This window comes from Diadema setosum, chromosome 1 (assembly GCF_964275005.1).
Source record: "Diadema setosum chromosome 1, eeDiaSeto1, whole genome shotgun sequence".
Taxonomy (NCBI): domain Eukaryota; kingdom Metazoa; phylum Echinodermata; class Echinoidea; order Diadematoida; family Diadematidae; genus Diadema; species Diadema setosum.
Window position 1 is genome coordinate 23,024,699 of NC_092685.1, and position 25,394 is coordinate 23,050,092.

General features: G+C 38.8%; 1 protein-coding gene across 3 annotated transcripts in view; it reads left to right on the plus strand.

Moving 5' to 3' along the window:
* The window catches only part of LOC140234992 (alpha-actinin, sarcomeric-like), a 79,539-nt gene that overhangs the window by 13,251 nt on the left and 40,894 nt on the right, over positions 1-25,394 (plus strand). Inside the window, exons 2-4 of one of the 3 annotated variants that reach the window (XM_072315038.1) lie at positions 17,381-17,615; positions 20,074-20,160; positions 24,830-24,917. In XM_072315038.1, coding sequence (XP_072171139.1) covers positions 17,381-17,615; positions 20,074-20,160; positions 24,830-24,917 — 410 coding nt within the window. Of the gene's footprint in view, positions 1-17,380; positions 17,616-20,073; positions 20,161-24,324; positions 24,387-24,829; positions 24,918-25,394 lie in introns of those variants that run through there. The other 2 variants (XM_072315031.1, XM_072315045.1) reach the window with 2 other exon arrangements.

A 25,394-nucleotide genomic window follows, 5' to 3' on the forward strand; every position in this document is an offset into this window, starting at 1 on the left:
GTAGACACTATTGCCGTTTCTTGTTTTAGGTGCTGTCATACGTGGAATTCGTTGAAAAACAATAGATCACAGCGTGCTGCCCTTGTTTATTTTTAAATCAGACATCAAATTGAACAGAACATTGTTGCTGGTAACAACCAGCTTTGGAAAAAAATAATAAATAGCAATGTCTACCTGATACTTCAGCCTGTATCATATATCATCCATCAACACGGATTTCAGAGTTGCATGTATAAATGAATAGAGAGGCTTGTCAAACTGCAATGTAGTTTTTAATAGAGTGGATCAATTCTATACCCCCTCCCACTCTTTACACACTGTATACCTGGATATGTACCCTTTGGTAACATTTATGGCATGGAAGGGGGAGGACCCTGGTTTAATCAATGATAGTGCATTGATATTTGGATCAATGCCTGAGCTAAGCTCACTTAAGCAGTAATGAAGCAGTTCCATAGTCCAAGGAATGAATAGGATGGCATTGGATCTGGGTGACTTTGCAAAGAGGGCAGTTGTACTACCTATGCATACTGCTCTGTTTGACTAAAACGTGTTTGATTAGCGTTATCATGGGCATTAATCTTTGGTCTACTTTGTTTACCCTGAAATATTTGGATCTCGTCAGGTTGTGGGCATTGCGTTCAGATTGCAAATATGCACCAGTTAGTGTTGTCATTCCAGTGATGCTCCCGTGAATAAAGGTTGTACCCGTGGAGGGACAAAGTGTTCGCTTGTAGGGGATCAGATAGATAGATATGTAGAACAACATAGATAGCTCAGTTGGTTTACCTTGCAGCCCAAATGTGGAAACAAAAATACCTTGAATTTGACTTGCCTGTAGTATACACTGTAGTTGAGTGCACAGTTGCAAATCAGAGGGAATTGTGTTTGTAAATAATAGTAGTAGTTTTTTTATGTTTTACTGATAAGATAGTGAGATCTCAAAACAGTACTAGTTAATATATATACACGCTGCTATTCCTCTTTCGCCAACCCCCTTTCCCGGTCCTGCAATCCGTGAGAATCCATGAGACTACCAGTTGTAATATTTTTCTAAATGCTACCCATGTGTTGTTTCTTCACATAAACAAAAACTGACCTACATTTCAAATTTCCATACTCAGAGAGAGACACATTTTGCAAATGCTGATGAAAATACACCCTGTTTTGAGTCCTCCCCAGTCTGTGATAGACTTGTTTGTCTCAAAGTAGTTGTGACTTGAGAAAAATTGATGATATATTTGAATTTAAACGTAAATTACATTTGTAATGAGTAAAGCATTTGCCCTACCTTGTGTCTTAATAATTTTTTCTCTCTCTCTCTGATATTTTTAACACAATAATTAATCTCTTGCAAAGTAGACAACTCACGTCACATGTTTGTGTATAAACTTTATGATGTCATCACTATTTCCAGACACTACCTTTTGCAGGGAGATTTTGGGATGTGTATGCACAGTGAATTGCACCGTGTGGTTCAAACACCCATGTCTCATCACTCTGTCATGCCAAATATACTGAACTAAATGGAGGGGGGGGGGGGCAGTTATTTTGAACACGAGCTGTACTAGTCCGAAGAGAATTGGTAAGGTGTTTAATCTCACCACAAAATGCACCTCATTTGGAGGCAGGGCAATATTATTTGTTTTGGTGGGGATTTAGCAGGCTCATGATTTTTTTTTTTTTTTTTTTTATATACAAAATATGAAAGAGGTATCCATTCTCTCATGCATTTGCTATAATTTTTCTGTTTGTATCTTTTACATATGTCTTTATGCTGACAAATTATTTTACATAGTAATGACACCTGTAAAGTGGCTTCTACGTGTAGGTGAAGGATGTGAAGCAGTGGCTAATCTAGAGCTGTGTGGTCTCAATGTGTGGACACCAAGGTACAGCACGGTACAATGCGGTTCTATTCCAAGGGAGGGAGTGCCACACACTGCACAACTGTCATTCCTAATTGTGTTGAGGAATGGCACTCCGTGGTGCAAAACGTATCTTGCATGTACGATCTCAGTGCAGCTACGTTGTCACACTTCTCTCACAGAGCTGGGCTTTCAGCAGACAGAACTGAATGGTGTAGTTTGTGAGTGAGAAGGGCATTCATCCGCAGGAACAAGTGAGCTGGGAGAAAAGAATAGAAAAAAAATCAAGCATTCTTCAGTAAAGCGATATCCTTGGATTTTTCCAAACAACAGCAAGAAAGCTCTCTTTACATAATCACGTCCTGCATGATACTCCTTGGTATGCATTGTACACGGGTTGTGCTGAGCCGTAATGTCATTAAGTACATTCATGGTGCGAGTCCACTCATTGGTCATTTGAATTGGTTGCTGGTGCTATTTTACTCCCCTCTTTTCCCTCTCTTTCATGTCGCCCGTTTCACTCTTCTCCCTGCTCGGTGATAGACGCGCTCATTCCCATTAAGATGCAGCACAAGTACTGTACATACAGCATGTTGGATTAACATGATTATTACCTGTAGTGATTGCTGCAACTCTCCCTCCCCCCCCCCCCTCTCTCTCTCCCCTCTCAACCTTCTTAAAACTGTCTAAATCATTAATGCAAGCTTGCTTCAAAGTGATAGTCTCTATCTTCATAAAATGATTTGATGTGTGCCATTACTTGATTGAGGTTGCCAAGAGTTGTCAAAACTCATTGAGAAAGGGCGAGAGAGAGTGAGACAGAGGGAGAGAAAAGGAGCGTTGGGGCGAGAGAAGTAATGATATTTTTTCGGAGTTTTCTTCGGTGAAAGCGGTTCCTGTGCAGGAAGTGAAAGGTTTCCTCTGTCATGTGTGCTCTCTCCCCGCCGCAACTTGACAATGTCTGGGGTGAGTCACCCGATTATGTCATCGGGTGATTGCATTGATCATGGGCCAATTTGCCCCACCCCACCTCGCCCCGTCCTGAACACGGGATGGGGGGAAAGGCCCCAGGTGAACTGTAGACCGGAGACGTGCACATGGTGGCACTTCAGACTGTTGCACTTCAGACTTCAGAGTGTCAACTTGCATGGTAGTTGTTGGTTCCGGGTCAGAACAGAAGTTGTATGTGATAAGTTTGTGAGAAGAGTGACTCTATCGCGCAGCATACATACAGATGTTTTTAAAACGAGATAAAGAAGATAAAGTCAGTGATATAACTATTCATTCAAAGTTCATATGTATGACATGATCAAGAGTAGGCCTACTTTGTCACAATATTCTATAATTTGGCAGATTTAAATCTGAGTGTAGTATCGCCAGGTGGCGATTATCCAAACCAGCATATTTAGAAGATCATAGATGCAGGCCTATAATGAGCAAAATATGTGGGTGCTAGCATAGTGATCTCCCCCCCCCCCCCAAGCCATTGTGGAATAGTCCAAAAGTTGCTTATCTGTATTATACATTTCATACAGTTTCAAGGTTTATCTTAAAGGCATAATTTACCATTTGCAGATAAAACAAAATCCCAGCATTAGTGCTTTAAAATAGTTCTAAAAAGTGAGTTAGGGATAGAAACAAATACTGTAAAAATTTGAATCCGTATAATCGATGTTAAGTATTGTTAAATACACAAAATATGAACAATAGTTACAATAAGAATGCTTCCAGACTAAACTGTCTACAGTTATGGTTTATTCAGAAAAAATGCTGATATCTCCTTATATTTCAGGCTTTATTGTGAAAATTTTATATGGTAGGATATTTTGTGATACAACAAACCTACACATATGCATCAAATGTGATATCTTGAACATTTTTGAAATCACTGCTCCCAGTGGTAAACTGGACCTTTAAGGGGGATGATTTTTGTACAATGGCCACTGCAACGGGTATGAGGCATATACCACGTAGTCGTATTGGTTGATGGGATATTTAACAAAAGTTATTCTCAGATATGTGACTCACTGAATGGATATCATCCATGCACTGAGTGAGAGTGCTATAAACAGCTTTATAACTCTCACCACTGTAACAGGAAAAGAAACTTATTAATTTTGTTCTGACATGGGTGTAAAACACACACACACTTGCGAAACAGGAAAAAAAAAAAAAAACAACCTAAAGCTTGAGGTGCTGATGTAGAGGACCACATAAGTACCATTCAGGTATACACTGTAGGAGATGGCAGCACGGCAATTACTGTCCACACGATCAGAACCGCCCAGGGCGGCAAGCCAGCAAGAGGACCAAGAGAGTGACTGTCTGGCCTGAGACAGGCCCAGTGGGGGATGGCAGAAACCACAACTAAACCACCTCTTGCTTTGGTTGCCAAGGCTCCCACCATCTATGCGGTTGGATGATACATCTCTAGACATAATCCTCCCATTGCACCTCAAGGAGCACAGAATTCAGCATTCTGCAAGCTGACAGGATCGACCTGCTCTTCGTACACTGTAAACAGAAATGCCCCAGTGTCACACAGTCACTGCAACATGTTCTCAAAATCATGAGAAGGCAGAAGCTTGTCCTGGATGTGGGCAATGATCTGAATCAGTTTGTTTATAAGAGTTCGATGAGGCATCATTTGTTTAATTTTAGAAAACAAATTTCATGAATTATTTCCTGCCATGCTTAGTTTCACGCAGGCAGACTCTAATGCTTTTTGAATTCATCAGAATGTCTGATGGAGCAACCATCTGCCCTTAAAGGCATGCCCCACCCTCTACCTTGGGTAAGTGAAGTTGAAGGAATGATGAAGCGTTAAGACGATGAGGATGCGTGAATGATGTTGTAGACAAGGAGACATAGAGAGGTGTTCTTCCATCACAAAATGCTTCTTGGCCACAGAGCTGACACACCGCACTGCACGCCGACTTAAACAAATTGTACAAAGAATCAAAAAGCACTGTAGGCTATGTCTCTCTTCTGCTCTTGCAAGGCTCCAATGTGTTTTATCAGTGTGGTCAATCCAATTAAGCAAATGTACAGACCTCAATGTGATGCAAGTAGACTTTAGTATTAATGTGGGGAAAGTCTCAATGCTGCCAACAGCCTCAAATTATGTTCCCTTGAGTAATTGAAAAGACGACAAAAGTAATGATAATCAGATGAGAGTAGTTTGCCCGCAGGAAAATATGAAAAGGTTCTAGTGTGTGCTTTGGAATACACAACTTGCATCTGAAAAATGCTTCAGATGATTTTAAATGTCTGGTAAATTTCAAAATCTTCCAATAAGCCATTCAAAAATATTTGTTTGATAAAAAGGAAGATCTGAGGCTCCATAACATATCAGATTGCCCGAGTCTACAGCCTGCTGTGTAGTATATTTTCTCTAATGGGGTAATCAGACTTTCTGTTTTCCCAAGAATTTGCCTGTCTTGCAGAGTCTGAAATGATGCAGTGACTCATGCCAAGTTTCCATTAGAATGCATATATGCGAGCGGTATTTGTGTGGCTCCTACCTTTTGGACGCATGCAGAGTTCAGTTCCTGTGAAAAGTAAACCAAGCAGAAATATTGCCTAGTTTCACATCACTTCTGGGGGGAGGGGGGGGGGGGGGGGGGGGAGGAGGGAGTAGCAGCATGTAGAGACAGTGGCAACAATATATCTATTTCATATGGACTTGATGGAACTGTGAGTTTGCTATGTACAACATTGTTGTAGTGTAAATGCTACAGAGGAATGCTTGAAGTAATAGTCTTGTATTACTCATGCTATTTGATGCGCATTCTCTGTGATATCAATTTATGATGAAAATAATCAGTAGCATTACTTAAGGAATTTTATCTCTAGATATCATATCTGATTTAGGAAAGGGGTAGGCCCTAAAGAAAACTACTATTTGAACATTCTTGGCTTTCAAAATATGTGTGTGGAATTCACAACTCAATATGGGTTCATTAGTTGAGTTGAAAAATGAAGGAATTTACTGGTATGTTTGTGATGGTGGCACAAATCAAATTCCTACGTTGTGCGTAACATCATAACAAAAGACCCATCCTTCTCTCGTATAGTAATTGTTTCCTCTAGAGCAAGAAAAATTCTGCTGTTTCTCTGCCACATCACAATGGGACATGGGATATTGTGTAATATGAGCAGGATGTGGTTTCTGTGTTCTACCCAACCTTTTGAACAAAATGCCAAAGACACAAAACAAGTTTTCACCCTTCCCTTTTGCTGGCAGGAATTGATGCTGTGGATGACACATGTATCTGTTGGTTTACATGGATCATAAAAGCTGAGTAGGAAGAACACCCCTCCCTACCAGCCCACATCATGCAGTGACCAAATTCTATTGTGTTTGAGCAAGAATAAGTGTGTTTACATGCAAATGAGATGCATGCAAATGAGAATTGGTCACCACAACTTTCAATGCCTTATATGGAAATGTTTTCTCACACTGTGTGTGTGTGTGTGTGTTGTGGTTTCAAAAGACAAACAGCACTCAGGGATATTAACCACTGGACCAGCTATTATGTGGGGATTCCAATGTCACAATGAAATTTTCTGTTATTTGAAACTTGTCACAAAATCCCTTTCCATTTTATCCCAGTAACAACAATTTCCCTCTTTTATCAGTGTTATCATATACAATGTATAATGTAAAATACATTTCTCATCACATTGGTAATGAGTGTAATGGCAGAACTAGCAGAGGTAATATGTCTGCATACAATGTATTTTTTACATTCAGTGTATTATGTTATATCAATGAATAGGGCTTATATAGATTCACAATAAAGGGGATCATCAAAGACACTTCAGTCTCATTTCTTTAAAAAAAATTTCATACACTGCATTTGTTTTCGATGCCACCAACTATAGTAGGACAAGGGGAGTCTGAGTTTACCTGATAGCTAATGGCTTCTGTTGCAAATACAGTATCTTTTTTCCCCCCTCCCCATGCCAGGCTTGGCAGAGTGAGGTTAATCAGAGCTAATCCATTTGATTTAATCCCATTACCATACCCCCCCCCCCCCCCCTCCAGGCTTGAAATCCCTGAGTGCCTGGAATGTTAGGGAGTCTCCTTTAATGTAGTATTACTATAGAGTAATTCGTTTTCTCATTCACTGCATTCTGGGGTTCCTCTGCTATTTTTATGTACCCCATACAAGTGGCTTGTGTATTTAAAGAACTCCACATAGTGGTGGTAAAGTGGAGTGGTGACTCGAGCCCGCTGGTTGCCAAAAGTGACAACCTATTCAGCTGTCGCTGGTAGATCGCCATGGGTCCCCTTAGTTGCAGCCACATTGCAGAGTCTTATTTTGTCCACTTCATCTCTGAGATATCTCTGCAACCTTACAGAGAGACTCATGGTGACCTACTGGGGATGATGTGGAGACGATGCTGAAACATCTCTGCAACTGAGACGATGTTGCAGAGAAGTCCCTGCGACTTCCAGGTGAATAACTTGTCAGTTTGGAGGTGTCTCGGACGTCGTCCTGGAGATGCCTTCTTGATGAGAGGGCAAGCCTTTTTTTTTTTTTTTTTTTGTATTTTGAGTCACAGGTTTGGTCTGCAAACTACGGTCTGGTTTTACCATCACAGACTTGATGGCTTGATCCAGAAAAAAGAAGTTCAAAGTTGTGTTCTAGGTATTTTTGTGCATTGTTGCATTGTGCAGAGTTAACACCTTGACACCTACTTAAAATGATGGGTAAAGCCAGCATTCATTTTGTTGTCGCTAGTTTTTATAACCCGGGCAAAAAAAAAAAATGGCCCCAGTCATTTTGGTCGTTGCTCCCGGGTCCAGGAAGTATGCATGATGATTGAATATACACCCAGTTTATAGCTGGTCCATTTGTTCTGATCAACCACCAGGTTTTTGGATGTCTTTTATTGGGTATGAATGTATCCTTCATAAAAGCCTTGCAGGGTAATACCCGTGGTTGGCCTGAGGTTTGTGTTTTAAGTATGAACAGCCTAGCAGCAACAAACACATCCAAATGACATTCCACATGTAGGTATTGCAGAAAGCAGGAATATTGCACATGATCAATTGCTCATCACAATGTAAGTAGATGTACATGTGTATGCTTGTATACATTATTATTATTATTATTATTATGAAACTGACTTTACAAGAACTGAGCAGATGTCATGGCGTGTTTACGCATTGCCAGCCAGGCTTTTATGACCTTTCAATGTGAATTTTCCATAAAGAGGTGCATGCAAAGGTAGATTGAGGCTGATTGTGTAAGCCCTATCTCTTGAGGACCAGTTTGTTCAATATGAGCACTGAATTTCTACTCTTCTTATTATTTCTATTCTGACCTTGATTGAACTCTTGGAGATGTTTTTTGTCAAAGATGTTATTCTTTCATGCTGAAATCAAGTGATTTTTGTCGAGACGCCCCTCCTTTGTGATTTATATTCTTATTGCTTATAAAGGCTGCTCTGCCAAATACTTCAGTTTGATATTTGTTTGATCAGTGGAATGATGCTTCCCTTTTAACGTACCTTGTGCATAATTTGTACATGTATGTACATAATTTGTATGTACACCTGTGTTCTAGAACAGAGGAACAGGCAAACAGCATGACAGTACTGTTGATTTGGGGTCAGAGGTCATTTGCGGAAGTAAAGTATAGATCTATGCTTTGTCAACTCTGTCTGCCAGTCATTTCTTGTGTGTAAAGAGGAATTGTTCAGCCTAGATATGGTGAGGCAGTAGGAAATACCTTAAGCCGCTGTGAGGGTTCATCCAAATTATCTTTGTTCAAGTTTTTTTTTTTTTTTTTTTTTAAAGACTTTGTCATCTTGTGAAACATTTGGGAATATGAAATGCTAATTCAAATTTCACACCTTACCTATGATATCCAATTATTATCGTAAGGTTTCATGATACGTACTCTACATATTCAAATTTTGATTCAATAAAGCTGTGTAATAGTGTGCAGCAGCTGCTTGAAAAGGGTGCAGTTATATCACACATGCATGAATCTTCAAGCCATACATAAGTAAGTATTAGTTCTCTGCTATTGTGATGATCAGTTTAGAGTTTCAGGGCTTTGAAGAGGAAATTAGAAGGCCTCATAATGGTTGTTGGATTTAAAGAAAAAATAGTTGACCATGAGAGTACCATGTGACAATACTTGGAGTGATTGTCATGCTATGATAATGATAAGTTGAGATGATTAGAAGGTCTCAAGTGTACATTGTATGCTTACCCTTAAATTTGATGTGCGATGGACAAGATCGCATTGATAACAAGCATGGGACCACTTTAGTTTTAATGATACGCTCACTTCTGGTTTTGCTTACAAGCACTCAGTCACATACTGTACATCTGTATATATTATGATGCATTGTAAACTTGGAGGTTTAGATGATATCATTTGAAATAGGGAGGGTGTGAATCATTCCGTTCATTGCTGTCACGACGTCGCTATATAATTTGAATATATGGAATCATGGTTGTTATTTATAATGCTCCAAAATATTGACTGAGTGGGCATGGGTTGACAGAGTTCATTTAATTTCATGCATAACTTGAGCCATCTTAGAATTCAAGGGTTGGCTTAGAGCTCTACAGTCAAATTAATCATTGTATGATTTATTTCTGTTTAAGGGAGTGGTAAAGGTACAATATAAAGAGAAAGAATTTCATGTTGCCCTTAGTTACTATCCAGTTGTAATTCTTGTAAGTTGTATCATTGGGCCACTCACACTAAAAAAGGCTGAAGCGTAACAATAAAATGTTGCAACTTTTTAGTGACAGTTTCTTGGCAGCTGTGCCAAATGCAATGTAAGACATTGCCAGGAAACCCCAGAGTGCACATTTTCTAACTTTGAGTCAAAGTTTGCTTTATTAGGTGCATTCACGTTGGAATTACTATGGTATCAAATACCACAGTAATTTGTTCCCACCTTTATCATTGGCAAAACACCACAGAAATGAGTACTGTGGTAATTCACCGATATAGTTCTCATTCAAAAAATACCCTGTTATTTCTGGCCCAAATGTACGCCTCTCGGAGGTATAAAGCATCGCACATAGACATATCACTATTTAAATGCCACAATGAAATTAAGAACCCTGTTTCAATGTTCTCTAGAGATTGAAGTTCAAATTCTGTTTGATCCATCTTGCATTTGTGTGGCAAAATGCTTGTGATTTTGCATTGCAGTGTGAGTTGACAGCTCAGACATTGTCATTGTCACTATATTCCAAATAGGCCTTACGATAACATGTCATTATTTGCAACTTCAGTGACTCATTCTCTTCTCTCAAAATCTTGCGCAATGCCTGACTGAGTGCTTTTAGAAGTCAAGTGATGGCTTCATATAGGAATTTCACATCTGCACTCGATTTAGAGCCTGCTACTCTTTTCAGTAGTCACCTGATTTCACTGTTTGCTGATGTCCTTCATTGATAAAGTCTCATGTTGTCTTTAGTCGCAGGGGCATTGCCACCAGTGTTTTAAAATGAATTTGGTCACATGTGGCTGTTTGCTAAAATTGTTTGTGATTGTGCATTCAAAAATGCTTTGGGAAACCATAGATACCTGTGGAAAATAAAGCTTTTGTAAGTTCTAGCCATATAATGTGCACATCATTGGTTTTCATTGCCAAATAAGGGTATACAGGATTTTTTTTTTAAATTATTATTATTATAATCATCATCATTGTTATTATTATGGGGGGGGGGGAGGGTTAGCTCTACCATTTGACAGTGGTGCACTACTTTGTGGCAAGACAGCTCATAGTGAATGTATTTGGTCTTCATACAACATGTACACTGTACATTACTGTACTATAGAAGTTAAGCTCACATGAAATCTTTTGGCATACCTGATGATCCCTTACAAACATGTACGTTAAATGTTGTTAAATGTTGCCGTAAGATATCAGGAGTTTATTTTGTAAGGAGGAATTTGTCAAGATGTTTGGCTGTCCTGTAAACTTTTTGGCCAGAGAGTCAGTCTTTCGGGTAAAGGTGTGTACATTTTTTATTTATTTATTTTTTTTTTGGGGGGGGGGGGGATGTAGATAACATAATAACTGGTCTGTTATTGTGTATGTTATGCTGCATTCTCATTATGACATTTGGTCAAGCAGTGTTTCTTGGCCCCAGTCCAATCAAAAACGTGTTTGCCTTATAATACCTGTAGACATGCAGTGCTGTCGTGGTCTGTGGCTCTTGTATGTGACATTTCGATGAATCATTAAATTTGATCTCCAGTTGGCTGGCAAGTTTGTTTGCTCAAAGATATTGGATACAATCTCTCCATAACTGTTGCTTGGTCTTGAGTTTTGCTTATCATCATTTCATTGCTCTCTTACACCTGGAGACATTAAGACAGAGAAACAAGGCCAATTGGAGTTCAAATTTCCACCAGCACATTTTCATTGACGCTCTAAGCAACGTTTATTTTGTTTTTATTTACTTCATTTGCTCTTGGCGCGAGGGCATGTCTGTAGAGAAACAACACTTTTGCAAGGGCTCTTGTCAGTCGGGTTCGCTGTGCAATGGAGCATTTTGACAAAGATGCCTGTGCTTTGGGAAGAAATGAACCGATGTAAATGTGGCTGGAATGTTTGCCATTAACCTACATTTCCTCAACAGCGGAGAATCCCCCTCCCCCCCCCCCCCCCAAATGACCTCACGGTTGCTGCTTTCTTTTCTTGCTGCTTTCTTTTCGGGGGTCCAAGTTAATGCATGTGTCGACAATGTTTGACAGTGTGCAGTTGAGCAGTGGAGCAGTGTGAACAAGGCTTGAGTATTCTTGCCAGGCATGCGTGAAGCTATGTAATTCCATCAGTCAAGGGAGCTTGCCTTTAAAGGCACTTTGGCAGGTTTTGCTTACCACAGATGGTGATAAAATTAGATTAGATGAATATCAAATTCAAATTCATAATCCCGGCTTTCAAATCTAATCAACAGTTCTTAGGAGCTTGTCATATCATTTGATGTGTGATTCTGAAAGTTGTTGTTCTTTTTTCTTTTTGATTCAAAATCAAACAGTTGTAAACCCAGCAATTGCATTAATTCAGAATATGAGAGTGTGTCTTCTTGAGCCACTCTGTAAATGTATAATTGCAATCGGCATTTAATGTTCATTAAATTTTGAAAATGCCTTTGCAATGATTTTGACAAATGGAGAGTTTGGAAAACCACCCATTTGTTTGTTTTCCTCCCCAATTGCAGTCATGGTTTTGAAGACAAAATTAAAAAGCAAAAAAATAAATTAATTAATAAACAAACAAAAAAATGGCCAGCCGAGGATCATTCTTTTTCCAATTAAATGACAAAACAAATTAGAAAAGATACTGTTAGAGGGATTGTTCTCTTTTTCTTCATCTTGTACAGGTTTAAATAAGACACATGGTAATCTGACCAGAAGTATGTCTTTGACAGATTGCACTTCCTATAGATGAACTGTTCTTTGGAACAATGTTTCTTCATTTTCAGTGTGATGTGACCAGACTATACAGCAACCATCCATTTAGTGTTCTAATAATAGTTATTGAGAAAATGAAAGCATCATCAAGTTCTGTTGAGATAGAATTCTTTTGATGCCAAGATTTAGATAACTTAATTGCTAAAGTGGTACTTGTTAATGATAAAAAAAAAAAAGTTATTATGCCTATCCCCAAGTGCCCACATTTATGTTATTCCCTTTTGATAGTAGATATGGCCTTCTGCCAGTAACTACATCAAAGCTCAAATTGAGCTTTGATTTGGAATATGGATGTTAGTATGATCAAACCATTCAAAGCAACATTGCCAGTTCCGAACAAAATGACTTGTACCCCCAAAAGTAATAACAGGGCTTTAACAGCTTTGAGTGTAGGAGGTGATCTTGGTTTTCACCCCCAAGAGTTTGTAGTGGGGGAAGGGGGGGGGGGGGGGGGAGAGACATACACAGAATGAGCAGAAAAGCAAAAAAGTGACAAACAAAACAAAAACTTTATTGTTTTGGTCTCCCTCCAAGTGCAGGAAAACCAGCCAGACATTCTGCTGGGCTGTTCCCTGATGTTGCGACCTTTCATTTCCCCACCATGCTCTTCCCGTTCCTGTAAAATTGCGGACATACGTATAATGCGGCAGCAGCTTATGGTACACATTTTTTTTTTCTTTTTTTTTCTTTTTTTTTTGATGCCAAGCACAAAATACAGTCCTTGGTGGTTTGCCAGGTTTCTTGTATTACCTGTCTTTACTGATCAATTTCTGTTGCAGCTACAAAGATCATGATAATAATATGGAGCTAATATTGTTTGGATAGGTTTGAAATCTTGATAACCTGATTGCACATTTTTTTAAATGATCAAGTTCCATCTGTTCATTTAGGGATGTCAAAACTTTGGTGTAGATCTGCAAGTGCTTAAAGGGTTAAGTGAGAAAAAAAAATCATCTATTTTAGTTAATAAAGAAAGGTACATACTGAGTTGATTTCAGTGATGTTTCTTTATGTGATATACAATGTAGAGAGTACATGTAAGAAATAGAAAGATTTACAGTCTTTTATGGTCAAGTTTCAAACCAGTGTGTAGCTTTAATATGGAAGTATAGTTTCACTTTACTTTCATTGTCAGGTTTTATTGAACCGATTACACCACCCTTACTACATAGTACATTGTACTGTACTTGTATCGAAACTGTTGTATTACTGTATAACAGTTTGCGAACTTTACAAATGTACATTGTCAATGAAGGCACACAATAGACCTTGTTTCTTTGCTTGGTAGACTATTAATGTTCATAGTCTCATCTTGATATGATGTAGTGGCTCATGAGAAGCTTTAACTATTGAATTCTTTGTATTGCATATAAACTGTAAAAACTGAAAGGACTGCAACGCTATTTAATTTCTGTGACAATGTGTGGACAAGGCTGTGCTGGTGCCCCACACGAGCTGTAATTTGACTAGATACATCATTATACAGTACTATTATTATGTCAAACGTGGAACACCATCTCTATAACTCTAAACTACCGCAGTTTTTATAGATTTTCTGAGAATTGTTATGTGATGGCAAAAGAAATATGAAGTTAAAAGCTTTGAAAATTTAAATGCATTTCTATAAGTGGAGTGACAATGTTTAGTGATACAATTGTGTAAGAAGGGGAAATTGCTGCATTATACAGCCTGTACGCTCTGCCTGTGCCTGCTGCACAGTATAAACTCTGCATTACCAGAAGTGCGTACTTAGTGAATATTGAAAGTGTGACCCAGTTGACCTAGAGGGGTGTCACATGTGGATGCGTAAGATCACCGCATTCATTTGCCGCATTCATTTGCGCAGAGCATATTTCCAGTGTATGGTCTCAACTGCTTGTGATGAAATGTTTACATTTACGTGCGATAGGAAGAATTCCATCCTGCCAAAAAGAAATGATTGCATTCAACAAATATGAAGTGTATGAAGGGGGCAAAGGGCATTTCAGTTTACCTCCTCCTTCAGTTCAATGCACACTTTCAGAAGGTTCTTTGTTGGAGAATAATAACATGCCATGTTTTAGCGTAGAGATGTATTAGGGATACATAGTTGCACTGTTCCAGTGGGAAGATGTAAATAGGAGATATATAGGCCTATGTATGCTTGATATCTTTTCAAGTCCTACAGACATTTTGTATTTTGTACAAGAAGCATTAGTACTCTTGTAAGGCTATGAGAGTGTGGCTATGCTTTAGGAAGAGACGCTTTTTGGGTTCTAGATTACAGGTGACCTTGTCGTCCCTGTTGATTTGTGGCAATGAGCACTAAAATCTTGCCGAGATCTTGTCACTGGTAAATATCCTACTACTGACTCTCTATGGTGATTGCTGTTAGGCAATAATATCTTCAACTTATCCAACTTGGCTGGTTCAACTTGACCTACCGGTATGTGTAAAACAAGACAGCAATAAGCAGTCCCTTTAAGCTGGAAAGAAAAAAAAAGATGAACAAAGATGAGGGGAAGTTCGTAGACCTTTACCACGTCATAATGTCATTTCTGGACAGAAGCAAAGGCGGCAGGAAATCCCTTGAGAATGAAAGGAGGGAAAAAAAAAAGAAAAAGAAGGGAGGCATTGAGTTGCTTTTGTGCATGTATGGATGGAACATGGATCATCTTCTTTAAAACTGTGGTTTGTTTTCTTTGTGCATTAAAGCTCTATTCACAACAAAACTGCATTGTGGCAGTGAGATGAAGTCACCTGCTGTGGGGGCAGGATGTAAATAGGGGTCAACTGTATTAGAGATAAGCCAATGTTTCCTGCTTCTCAAAAAAGAGGAAAGAGGATTTAATCTTGTATGTAGGTGTAGGTGTGTAGGATAGGACTACCAAGTGTTCCGGCCATAAAAATTTGGAGTCAGTAGCAGAAACTACAAATATGTTTCATTTTGACAGCAAAATGAGAGTGAAAGAATTTCAAGACAATGGCAAAAATCTGAATTAGAACCAATCAATCACGGCCATCAATGTGTTGTTGAATCAACATGCACAAAATCTTGTGACCACTTTCGGCCACTTTAGGTCACTTTTACTAGTCGTCAGATGGTGCGTTCTTTCTTCTTTCTTGCGAACACGCACTAATGACCCAAACTTCTCGATTCAAAGATCGAGAAGTTTGGTTGCCAGTGTTAACGCACGACAAAAAATTGTGAAGACTTAGCGATCTTATACTTTGCAATCTTTTGCCAGTTTGGCCACGCCTTTGGAAATGGTCAGTGCTGTCGAGTGTCACGTGACCATGATGTTGCATGGGAAAATCTGTTCTAGTGCCACTCCCAGGAGTTTAATCTGAACTTCTTTTAGGACGTAATCTCAAGTTTTTGTAAACAGGTACATTGTACCAATGTCCTGTAATATCCCGTCTGATTGTAGTACCTGGGAATGTTGTACAATGTCTGCAGAAAAGTACCCCCCCCCCAAAAAAAAAAAAAAAAAAGTTTCTATGGGGACTGTTGCAGCATGAAAGTTCAGTTCTGCACCAAAGTTAGAGGTTGATGTTATAAATAGACTGTAGATTTATGTAGCTATTAAAGTTAACAATGGTGTGGAAGTAAACTTCGGATGTAATGAATATGGGGAGTTTTTATTGTACTTCCTGTGCCAAGGTGCCTCTTCCTTGGGGAATGTGCTCACCTTGTAGAAACCACATACAATGTATGTAAAGAGCTGTTAAATAAAATACATGTATATATTTGTAGATTTCTGTTTTGTTAGCACTGGCAAAGCTGGTATTTGCCCTTGACCAAAATGTTTGGCAAATGCTTCATGCGTAACTTGTAATGTTTTTGCTCCACATGAAACTGAGCACTGTAAGATGATTTGAGGATGTATACTTGTCGTAAATTCCAAGAAATAAAATTAGGGAAAAAAAGCTCAGACTGGTAAAAAAAAAAAAAAAAAATTAGTCACATGGAAAATGAAGAAAAATTATTGATTTATGTGTGGTTTTTTTCTAGCACTAGTAAATGGATGACTTATTACTTTGTGTAAATAGCAAAGCATATCATTATTTTATTTCATTTTTGGCAAGTCTGGAATGTCAAGGCCACACACCTTAGGACAGGACTTCAAATAGGCCTAAAGTGTGGGAACTTTTTGAGAAGTATGGAAAACCGAACCTGAGTGAGGGCTTTTTATTGTTTGTTTTGATTTTTGTGGTACCTTTTCCATGAAAGGTACATTGTACAACCCATTTGTGTGAGGTTAGGGGAAAAAAAGGCAAAACCTGCGGCAGGGCTTATTTTATTAGTTTTGATGTGTGGAATGCCTTTTATTTGAAACATGTATACTTGCATTTATAAGATAGATAACAATTTAAAATCATGATTTGAAAGTGTACTTTCTTGTGATGGCATAACCTTCCAAATGGTAAATTTGGCTATTTTTTCTTTGTTTACATTTATTATAAGTTGGATATTTGACATGTGAAATATTAAGCATTTGGAAGAACATGTGGGTAGGGTGAAAGTGGTACTTTATATGCAGTTTGTTTTGTTTATTTATATTTCCTTTGTTTCTTTAACACACACTCAACAAGCAATCACATATCATGCAAGGAATTTAGATTAGTACAGTTGGTAAAACAAGAGCTCTTCAAAGATTTAAGTTATAAGAAGAAAACATCGTGAAAGCATGTTGTTTGATATACATACAAATTTGGAAGAGTGTGAGTTAGATAGTGCCTTCATGTAATAGTGTAATCTCATCTTCCCACAACCATATTCCTTAAATATGATTTTTCACGTGGCATCATATTTAAAATGGTTTCCCTCAATCTCTGGTTTATTCATCTCTCATTCTGTCCAGCAATCTGCATAACATGGCATGCTGAGGAGATTGCAATAGTTCCAGCCTTCTCTTGCTGTTTGCAATATCTTTCTCAAACTTTGCTGTGTCATCTAATAGAGAATCTCCCTATCATGTCTCTTTTATCTTTTCTCCACCCTGCCCCACCCTGCCCCACCCTGCCCCGCCCTGCCCCTTTCCTCCCTCATTTCGCAACCCCCAGACATTCACAGCATGGTGCAACTCCCACCTGCGAAAGGCCAACACCCAGATCGAAGAAATCGACGAGGACCTCTGCAATGGCCTGAAGCTGATGACCCTGCTTGAGGTGATTTCAAACGAAAGACTGCCCCAACCTGAGCGTGGCAAGATGCGCTTCCACATGATTGCCAACGTCAACAAGAGTCTGGATTTCATAGCTTCCAAGGGGGTGCAGCTGGTGTCAATTGGTGCTGAAGGTAATCCCCACAAGGTCCCCATCTTCCTTGGCACACACAAATCCTGTCTAGACAAGGAAAGATATTAAACTTGTGGTCTTCTGAAATGGCCTGAATGATATTTCATCTATAATTATATTGGTATTATTTTTCTTTTGTGAAATCCTTGTCAAAAAGACAAAGTTCAAAGAGCTACATTGTGACTACAAAACTGGAAATATGTGCCCTTGCTGTGGTTTAGTGTGTCAGTACAAGTAGGTAGTAATCTTCTCCCATTGCAATGAATGTGGGCATAGGATATAGTCCCCTTGAATGAAGAATAAGCTCCTTATATGTCTCATAGATGATATTAAAGGACAAGTTCACCTTCAGTAACATAAGGATTGAGAGAATGTAGCAATATTAGTAGAACACATCATTGCAAGTTTTGAGGAAAATCGGACAATCCATTCAAAAGTTATGAATTTTTGAAGTTTTTGTGCAGTCACCGCTGGATGAGAAGACTACTGCAGTGTATGATGTCACATGCGTACAACAATATAAGGAAAATATAAAGAGAATTTCACAAAATTTCATCTTTTGAAAAAAGTACACATTCCCTTGACTCGTTACTGACATATGTTATGGGTAATATTATTCCCATTGTCTTTAGAAACTGGCAAGTCAAGTGCTCTTTTATTATGCGAAAAAAAAAGTGAAAATATGTTGAATTTTCTTTACATTTTCTTTATACTGTTGTACTCATATGACATCCGAGCCTTAGTAGCCTCCTCATCCAGCAGTTCCAACACAAAAGTTTTAAAAATTCGTAACTTTTGCATCGATTGTCCAATTTTCCTCAAACTTTCACTGATGTGTTATACTAATATTGCTGCATATTCTTGATCCTTATGTTAATGAAGGTGAACTTGTCCTTTAAATTGGTGGAATTGCAATAATAAAATTGATTACACACTTTCAGGTCCCATAACCTATCAGGTATACATATTCTGTACACCTATGACCTCTGAAACACTCCCGTGTGGAGTGGAAAGGCCTACGTGTATACTAGAGAGTCATTCTAATCCAATTCATTTCAAAACCTGGTCAATTCACATCCACAAAATATTAGCCCATTGAGGATGGGCTGATTTTGCTACAAACACGCGTTTCCCATCTAGACACCTGCCCGAGTATACTAGGGACTCATCCATAACGGGCTAAAAAGAGTACAAACATATGGTCCCGAATTCACGAAGGTGGTACAAATGAAACCATGGTCTAAACCAAGGACAAAAACCATGGAGCGCCAAGTGTCACACGGAATATTTCGTTACGAAATTTGTCATTTCGTCGACAAAATGACTGTTTCGTTAACGAAATTATCATTTCGTGGACGAAATGTTCATTTACATGTAGTTACAAAATGTTGTCATTTCTTTACAAAATAATCATTTCATCGACGAAATTACTGATTTCATGACGAAATATCCCATGCGACACTTGGCATTCCATGGTTTTTGTCCATGGTTTAAACCATGGTTTTTGTCCATGGTTTAAACCATGGTTTCATTTGTACCACCTTCGTGAATTTGGGCCTAACACCCCTTTCATAAACTCATCCTCCTATTATCCGCATAAGAATAATGCGGACAATTCAATAAAAAATGCGTTCACAAACTCTGAAAATAATCCGCATTATTTTTACGAGCGCCCGTCCTGAAAAAGGCGGATAATCGTCATGGTGACTGCACACGTCCCTCCTGCGGGAAAGACAGGTGACGTTTGACCGCACCCCGGCAATTATCCGCATTATTTGGGTTTGCGTTCATAAACTCAAAATCTGGTCCCGACGCTGCTATTATGCGGATAATAGAAGGGTCGAAATAATGCGCATTATTCTATCCCCGCTCCGATTTTACGACCAAATGTTGCGGATATTATCCGCATTATTGAGTTTATGAAAGGGGTATTAGTGTGCATATCCAAAACAAGGTGTGCAATATGAGTACAGCACAAAGGTCACAGTCCAAAGAGCAAAGTGAGTATGATACTATTCATCAGGGGACATGGATTTTTGACGACCACAAGTAAATTAGTAAACGATACATTTGATGTAGTCCCCACTGATAAAGTGAGATATTGACACACTTATCAGCATATAGCATTCCTATGCAGTTTCTACACAGGATATGCAACAAATAAACTGGGGAAAATGTTACCCAGCAGATGGATAACACCACTCTGCATGAATACCCAATGGCTGACAAAATTATTTTTTTTTTTATCAAATATTCCTGTTTTTATTGGAATTTTAAAAGACTTATGGAAATAATCACTAATGACATGGTCTCATTAATTAAAGTGCCCCCCTTCCCATTTATAGTGCATTGTCTTCCAGAATTCATGATCTCACTTGTAATACAACTTGTAATTTTTTTAAATTTTTTTATGTATGTGTGTGTGCATGTGTGTTTATCTTTCTGTTTTCCAAATCCAGAAATCGTGGATAGGAACATGAAAATGATCCTTGGTATGATCTGGACCATCATCCTGCGATTCGCCATCCAGGACATCACAATAGAAGGTGGGAGATAGCCTTGCCCCTTGCCCTATACCTGACCATGCCCTGAAGTCACGTCCCTCTTTTTCCTTTTTTTTTTAAGGCTTAGAACTTAGAAGTGCATTGCCGCATCACATTTTAGTTGCCTTCGATGAATAGTAGAGAATTCAAACAGACAAGTTGGCTGTGTTTCGTTCAAGAATGTCATAAATCGAGAAAATTATGGAACTCTTCATACCCTTGATCACATGAAACAAGAACATGGCGTCGGTTGAGAATGAGAAGGGTGTTAAGTTGTCTCAAACTCTATGGGTTTAGTGACAACTTAACGCCCTTCTCATTCTCACCCAACGATTGGTCATCACCACCCTTGCAAATTCTTGGAGGTGATGGTGTCATAAAAACTCTTTCATGGTTTGCACCCAAAAATATCTTTGAAAAATCACGTTTTCCGTTTATACTTAAGCAATTTCAGCCGATATTGTTGTGCTGATCGCGTGTGGAACCTGAAAATCCTTTGGCTATCTTATCATATGTTTGATTGTGCTGACCTTTCTGCCATTTTGTTTGCGTTTCCTTCAATTTGACTCTGAAGTTCACTAAAGTCAACTCGAATAGATAGTGGCATTGCACTTTTGAGCTCTACAATGTGATATTTCAATGGGGTGGAATGGGTTCGCTATGCACTGTGAGATCCAGCGACATACTTTCAAGCAAAATTTATGTCATATTGCTCGAGGTGATTTGACAGTATATTCCCCATAACTCAATTTGTGAAAAACAGTCAACCTCGAGGATCGAAATCAAGACTTATTGCTAAATATGCATTGTAAATATCAGGAAAGAATTGTTCATCATCTAAGTTGAATGAATTACAAAATTGCTGCATTGTCAAACTTCTTATGAGCAGGAAGACTTGAAGGATTCAAGTAGAGTCAGATTTTCAACAAGGCATAAATACCAAGTGAATAAGATGCAGAAATTTTTATAATGAAACAGATCAAGGAAGAAAAAAAAATGAAGGTAAAGAGGGAGATAACCAAAGTACAAGTGGTTCAGGTCAGTTACTCTGTGACTACTTCTTTCACTGTCTCAATAGATGCTGAAAAATATAATGAAACAGTGTCCAGGGTGTTGCAGTTATGAGTGATGCTCTCTAATAATAGTGTACTTATATGCAGAAGAATGAAAACATGTCAGTTTGCTGCTAAGGAATTTTCTTATCAGATCTAGGTAGGATGAACTTGCATTTTCCCATGGATATGGCTGTAAAAGGGTTTAATGAAATATTCTTTATTAAAGTATCTTAATTTGATTTAATGATTCAATCATTTGCTGTATTTCTGTATGGTTTTAAGGATGGTGAGGAAACAGACATTTTTTATTTATTTATTTATTTTTTTTTTGGATAAGATGGCTGCAAAGATGTCTCCTGCTTTTTCTTTCTCTCTGTAGAGGACCAGATGAATTCTATCATGAATTCTTTCCTCCACCTCCCCCTGACATACCTGTTACTGTTTAATGATTAATCCTTTCTTCCTTCTTCTTTTTTTTTTTTTTATGAGGGAATTTCCTTAATCAGTAAAAGTGAAGGAAATTTATTTTGTCTATATAGAAGCAGATATTTTACTGGAATGTACTGCCTGCCTGAATGAAAAGATATCAAAATGTGCACTTTTTGCCTAATATTGTACCAAGCTGAAAAGTGCTGACAGGTGGTACTTGCTGACATTTCTGCATTATGAAAATACAAAGTAGGAATACAAAAGGTTAGACATCCTCAGCTGCATGTACCATTTCAGGCCTTGAGGAAAATGATGTAAAGAAAAATGAAGTGACTTTATACCAGAAAACCCAAATTGTGGAAGTATTTACTTTGTAAACCATTTTACTGTGCTCAGAGGGAGAGAGAAAAAACGAGAATGAAGTACGTGGAAAAAGCAAAAACTTGTTCACATCCAACCAATCACCACATCAGTCTAGCATCCTGTTGGGCTGATTTTGTGGAAGAAGAAACGAGACCACTGACCGATGACGGAGGCATTAACATCGCCCCTCTGTCCAGTAGTGATGATTGCCCACCTGTCGGTCAGAGCTGAAGAACGAGTTGGGACGAGTGGTAAAACCGTTCTCTCTCTTTGATTTCCAAGTAAACCCAGTCAACCGGACTGGAACTAAGTTTTCCAACTTATTGACTGCCTGGATGATACAAAGCTGCAGCTATATGTATTCAGAAATAGACTTCCCTGTGACAAAAATTAGTAGTCGCAGCAGCTACAGTGGACTCCCATTATAACAAAGTCCTTGGGACCAGCAGTTTTCTTTCGTTATATTGAAATTTCGTTATTACCGAACAAATAAATAATTTAAAAAAAACGTACAGCGGATAATGCTGCGGCCTGAATTTTCAATTCGTTGTAACCAGAATTTTGTTATAACCTTGCTCGTTATAACGGGTGTGCACTGTACGACTACTATTATCATTTGGCTGTTGATGCTGTAGCTACACTCACTGAATGTTGCAATCATCCAGTTAAAAAAAAAAACACTTCATGAAACATGCCCCATTTCTTGGGCTCAATTCCTAAAAATGTGTGGTCGGTCTGGAATGTGAATCGCTTTTGTTTTTACTTTGTTTTTGGCATGTGATGCGATTTGATTACATCACTTTTTGCAGAGAAGATTCCAGTGCCACCTGTCAGCATAGAGAGAGGTTCCACTCTGCCTGTTCGCAATGATTTGATATCTCATGATGCAACCATAAGAGTTCACGTATGATTTTGTGTTTCACCTGGCACAGTTCTTTTATGCTTACACGCCTCAAAGGCTTTCGTATGTTCACCTTGACTTTTCTGTGCTCTCCATCAAGGCATGCTTCTGCGATTGGCCGAAAAGCTTTTTCTCTTTGCTAAAACTATTGTGTTGTTTTGAAGTATAGATGAATGCATTTCACACTGTTCAGTTCCTTTTTGTCTGGAGTACCTGTTTATCTGGCATGTTTTTACTTTTTATTTTTCATGGCTAATTGGATATGATTTTTGTTTATTCTATTAATAAGCTTTTGGTGCATGTTTTCAATTTTCTTTCAAGAAAAAAAACAACAAACATCTGCAACCTAAGCAGTCAAATTGGCATTTCATATCCTGTATTCCCATTGTGCATCACTATTAAGTTGTTATATTTTCCCATCCACTTTCATTTTTGAGAGATTGTCTGTTTTATCTCACTGTGATACAAGATGTGGTGTCTCCCACTTCTTAAGTGGTCAAAGTTATGGTATTGTGGAAGGAAATTTGACTCATGTAATTGAGCATTGATGGTTACATGGATATAATCTGGCCACCCCCCCCCCCCCCCCCGAGACTTGTTTCACAAACATGTACATGGAACTATGATGCCCCCACAAAGTCACCTTAAATAGGCCATGATTTTTACCTTTTTTTTCTCCATCTTGGATTTCAAATTGGGCCGTTCAAGTTAAGATGCAAAAGGTTTCAGCGTAATTGATTTTAAGGCTGATGACTAAAACAGTACTGATTCGATTATGAATCAGTGATGATTCAAGCTATGCCAGTGTGGTAAACAAACTTAGTAAGGGCATGGGACAATCCTGATTTAGACTAAATTCTGTAATGTCACTAATAACACACAGATCAATTTTAGGGGTATTCTGTTTTTGTTTTTTTTTTCTTCTTCTTTTCCACCCAAGCTTGTAGGAAGTCTACTTAATATGTGTGTGCCTGCTTGGTGTCATTCACATGGATTCTGAATGCATCTTCCATTTATTCAGTTTTTGGCTGTCTAGTACTGAAGCACTATGTGTAGGGAATGCCACAAATCGGTTTTAATGCAGTACACACTTCATGTATCTAGTTTTCATATTACTCAGTTGATTGTGATTGGTCCAAACAGCATGGAATGCGAGAAGTCATCCTATAAAACAAACAAACAAAGCAACAGCAGAAACTAAACTAACCTCATGGACTGGACTAGATTTTTGGCTTGGTAGTGCTGAATTGACGTGCACTAACACCTTGACCACTAGACTGGGCTAGTCTGGTCTGGTCTGGTCTTGTCACAGTGGCGCCGATGGTCAGCCAGGCTGCCCACTAGCCCCTTTTTCTATGCACAACCCGTGTCCACTCTTTGTGGCCACATCTAGATCACTCTGCCAAGGACGGCCTTTTGCTGTGGTGCCAGCGCAAGACAGCTCCCTACAGAAACGTCCACATCGCAAACTTCCACAATAGGTAAAGGACTAAAGCGTAGACAGTAGTGGTGTGCGTACCAGGTGAAACCGTTGCTGTGAAATCATGGGTCAAGCAAGTAGAGACCCCATTTTTTTCATTTTTTTTTTCTTCAGATGACGTTGAAGTGTAGGGAGTGTGTGTTGGAAGACAATCTCATCTGGTCCTTAGTCTTAGCTCGCTTGTTTCTTGTGTGCTCATTTTCTTGTTCTCGTTTACCACATTATCTTTTTTTTCTTTCGGCACACTTCTGTCTGTGCGTCATTCATCTGTTTTGCACCCATCATTCTCTCATCAATCCTTCCTTAGTCTTTGCAGCCATTTCCACTTGTCAAAGATCTCTTTACGCATATACGACTCCACTTGCATGTAGGCATGTCGTTAGTGTAGTGCTGTACTAACGCATGGCATGGCTCGTCTTTTGTTTTGTCAACCATTCCCTGTAGATAACAGTGCAAAAAGCGGCCTGCTGCTTTGGTGCCAGCGAAAGACAGAACCGTACAAGAATGTCCACATAGAGGACTTTAGCAGAAGGTAATGCAGAACATCCTCCACAAACCTTATAGCTTGTGAGGAAAAACAGAAACAAGACTTTAAAAAAAAACAACAACAAACAAACAAATGAAACAAATATGTTTCCTCTTGCTGAATGAATGCTAAGGCCTGAAATGGTTCTGGACATACCCTGTGAAATAAGGCATGCTACAAGCTAAATCAGCTTGTGGCCAGTTGGTAAAAGCAAGCACTGCAAACACATCCCAGGCATAAAGACCCTCCATCTTCTATGGAAGTGGCTTCAGCACCCAAGCACTAGTGCACAGGTAAGCTCTCAAGTCGACAGAAAGGAGAATGGAAGGTGTTTTTTTCTTCCTTCCCATCCCCCCCCCCCCAATTTTCCCCTTTCTTCGTGGTCCCCACACCCCAGTGGAGGGATACCCTGTGTTATGGAGCATGCAGCCTTTTTTTTTTTTCCTGCCTGTGCATGTATCTGCCCCTCCACGTTGGATTTTT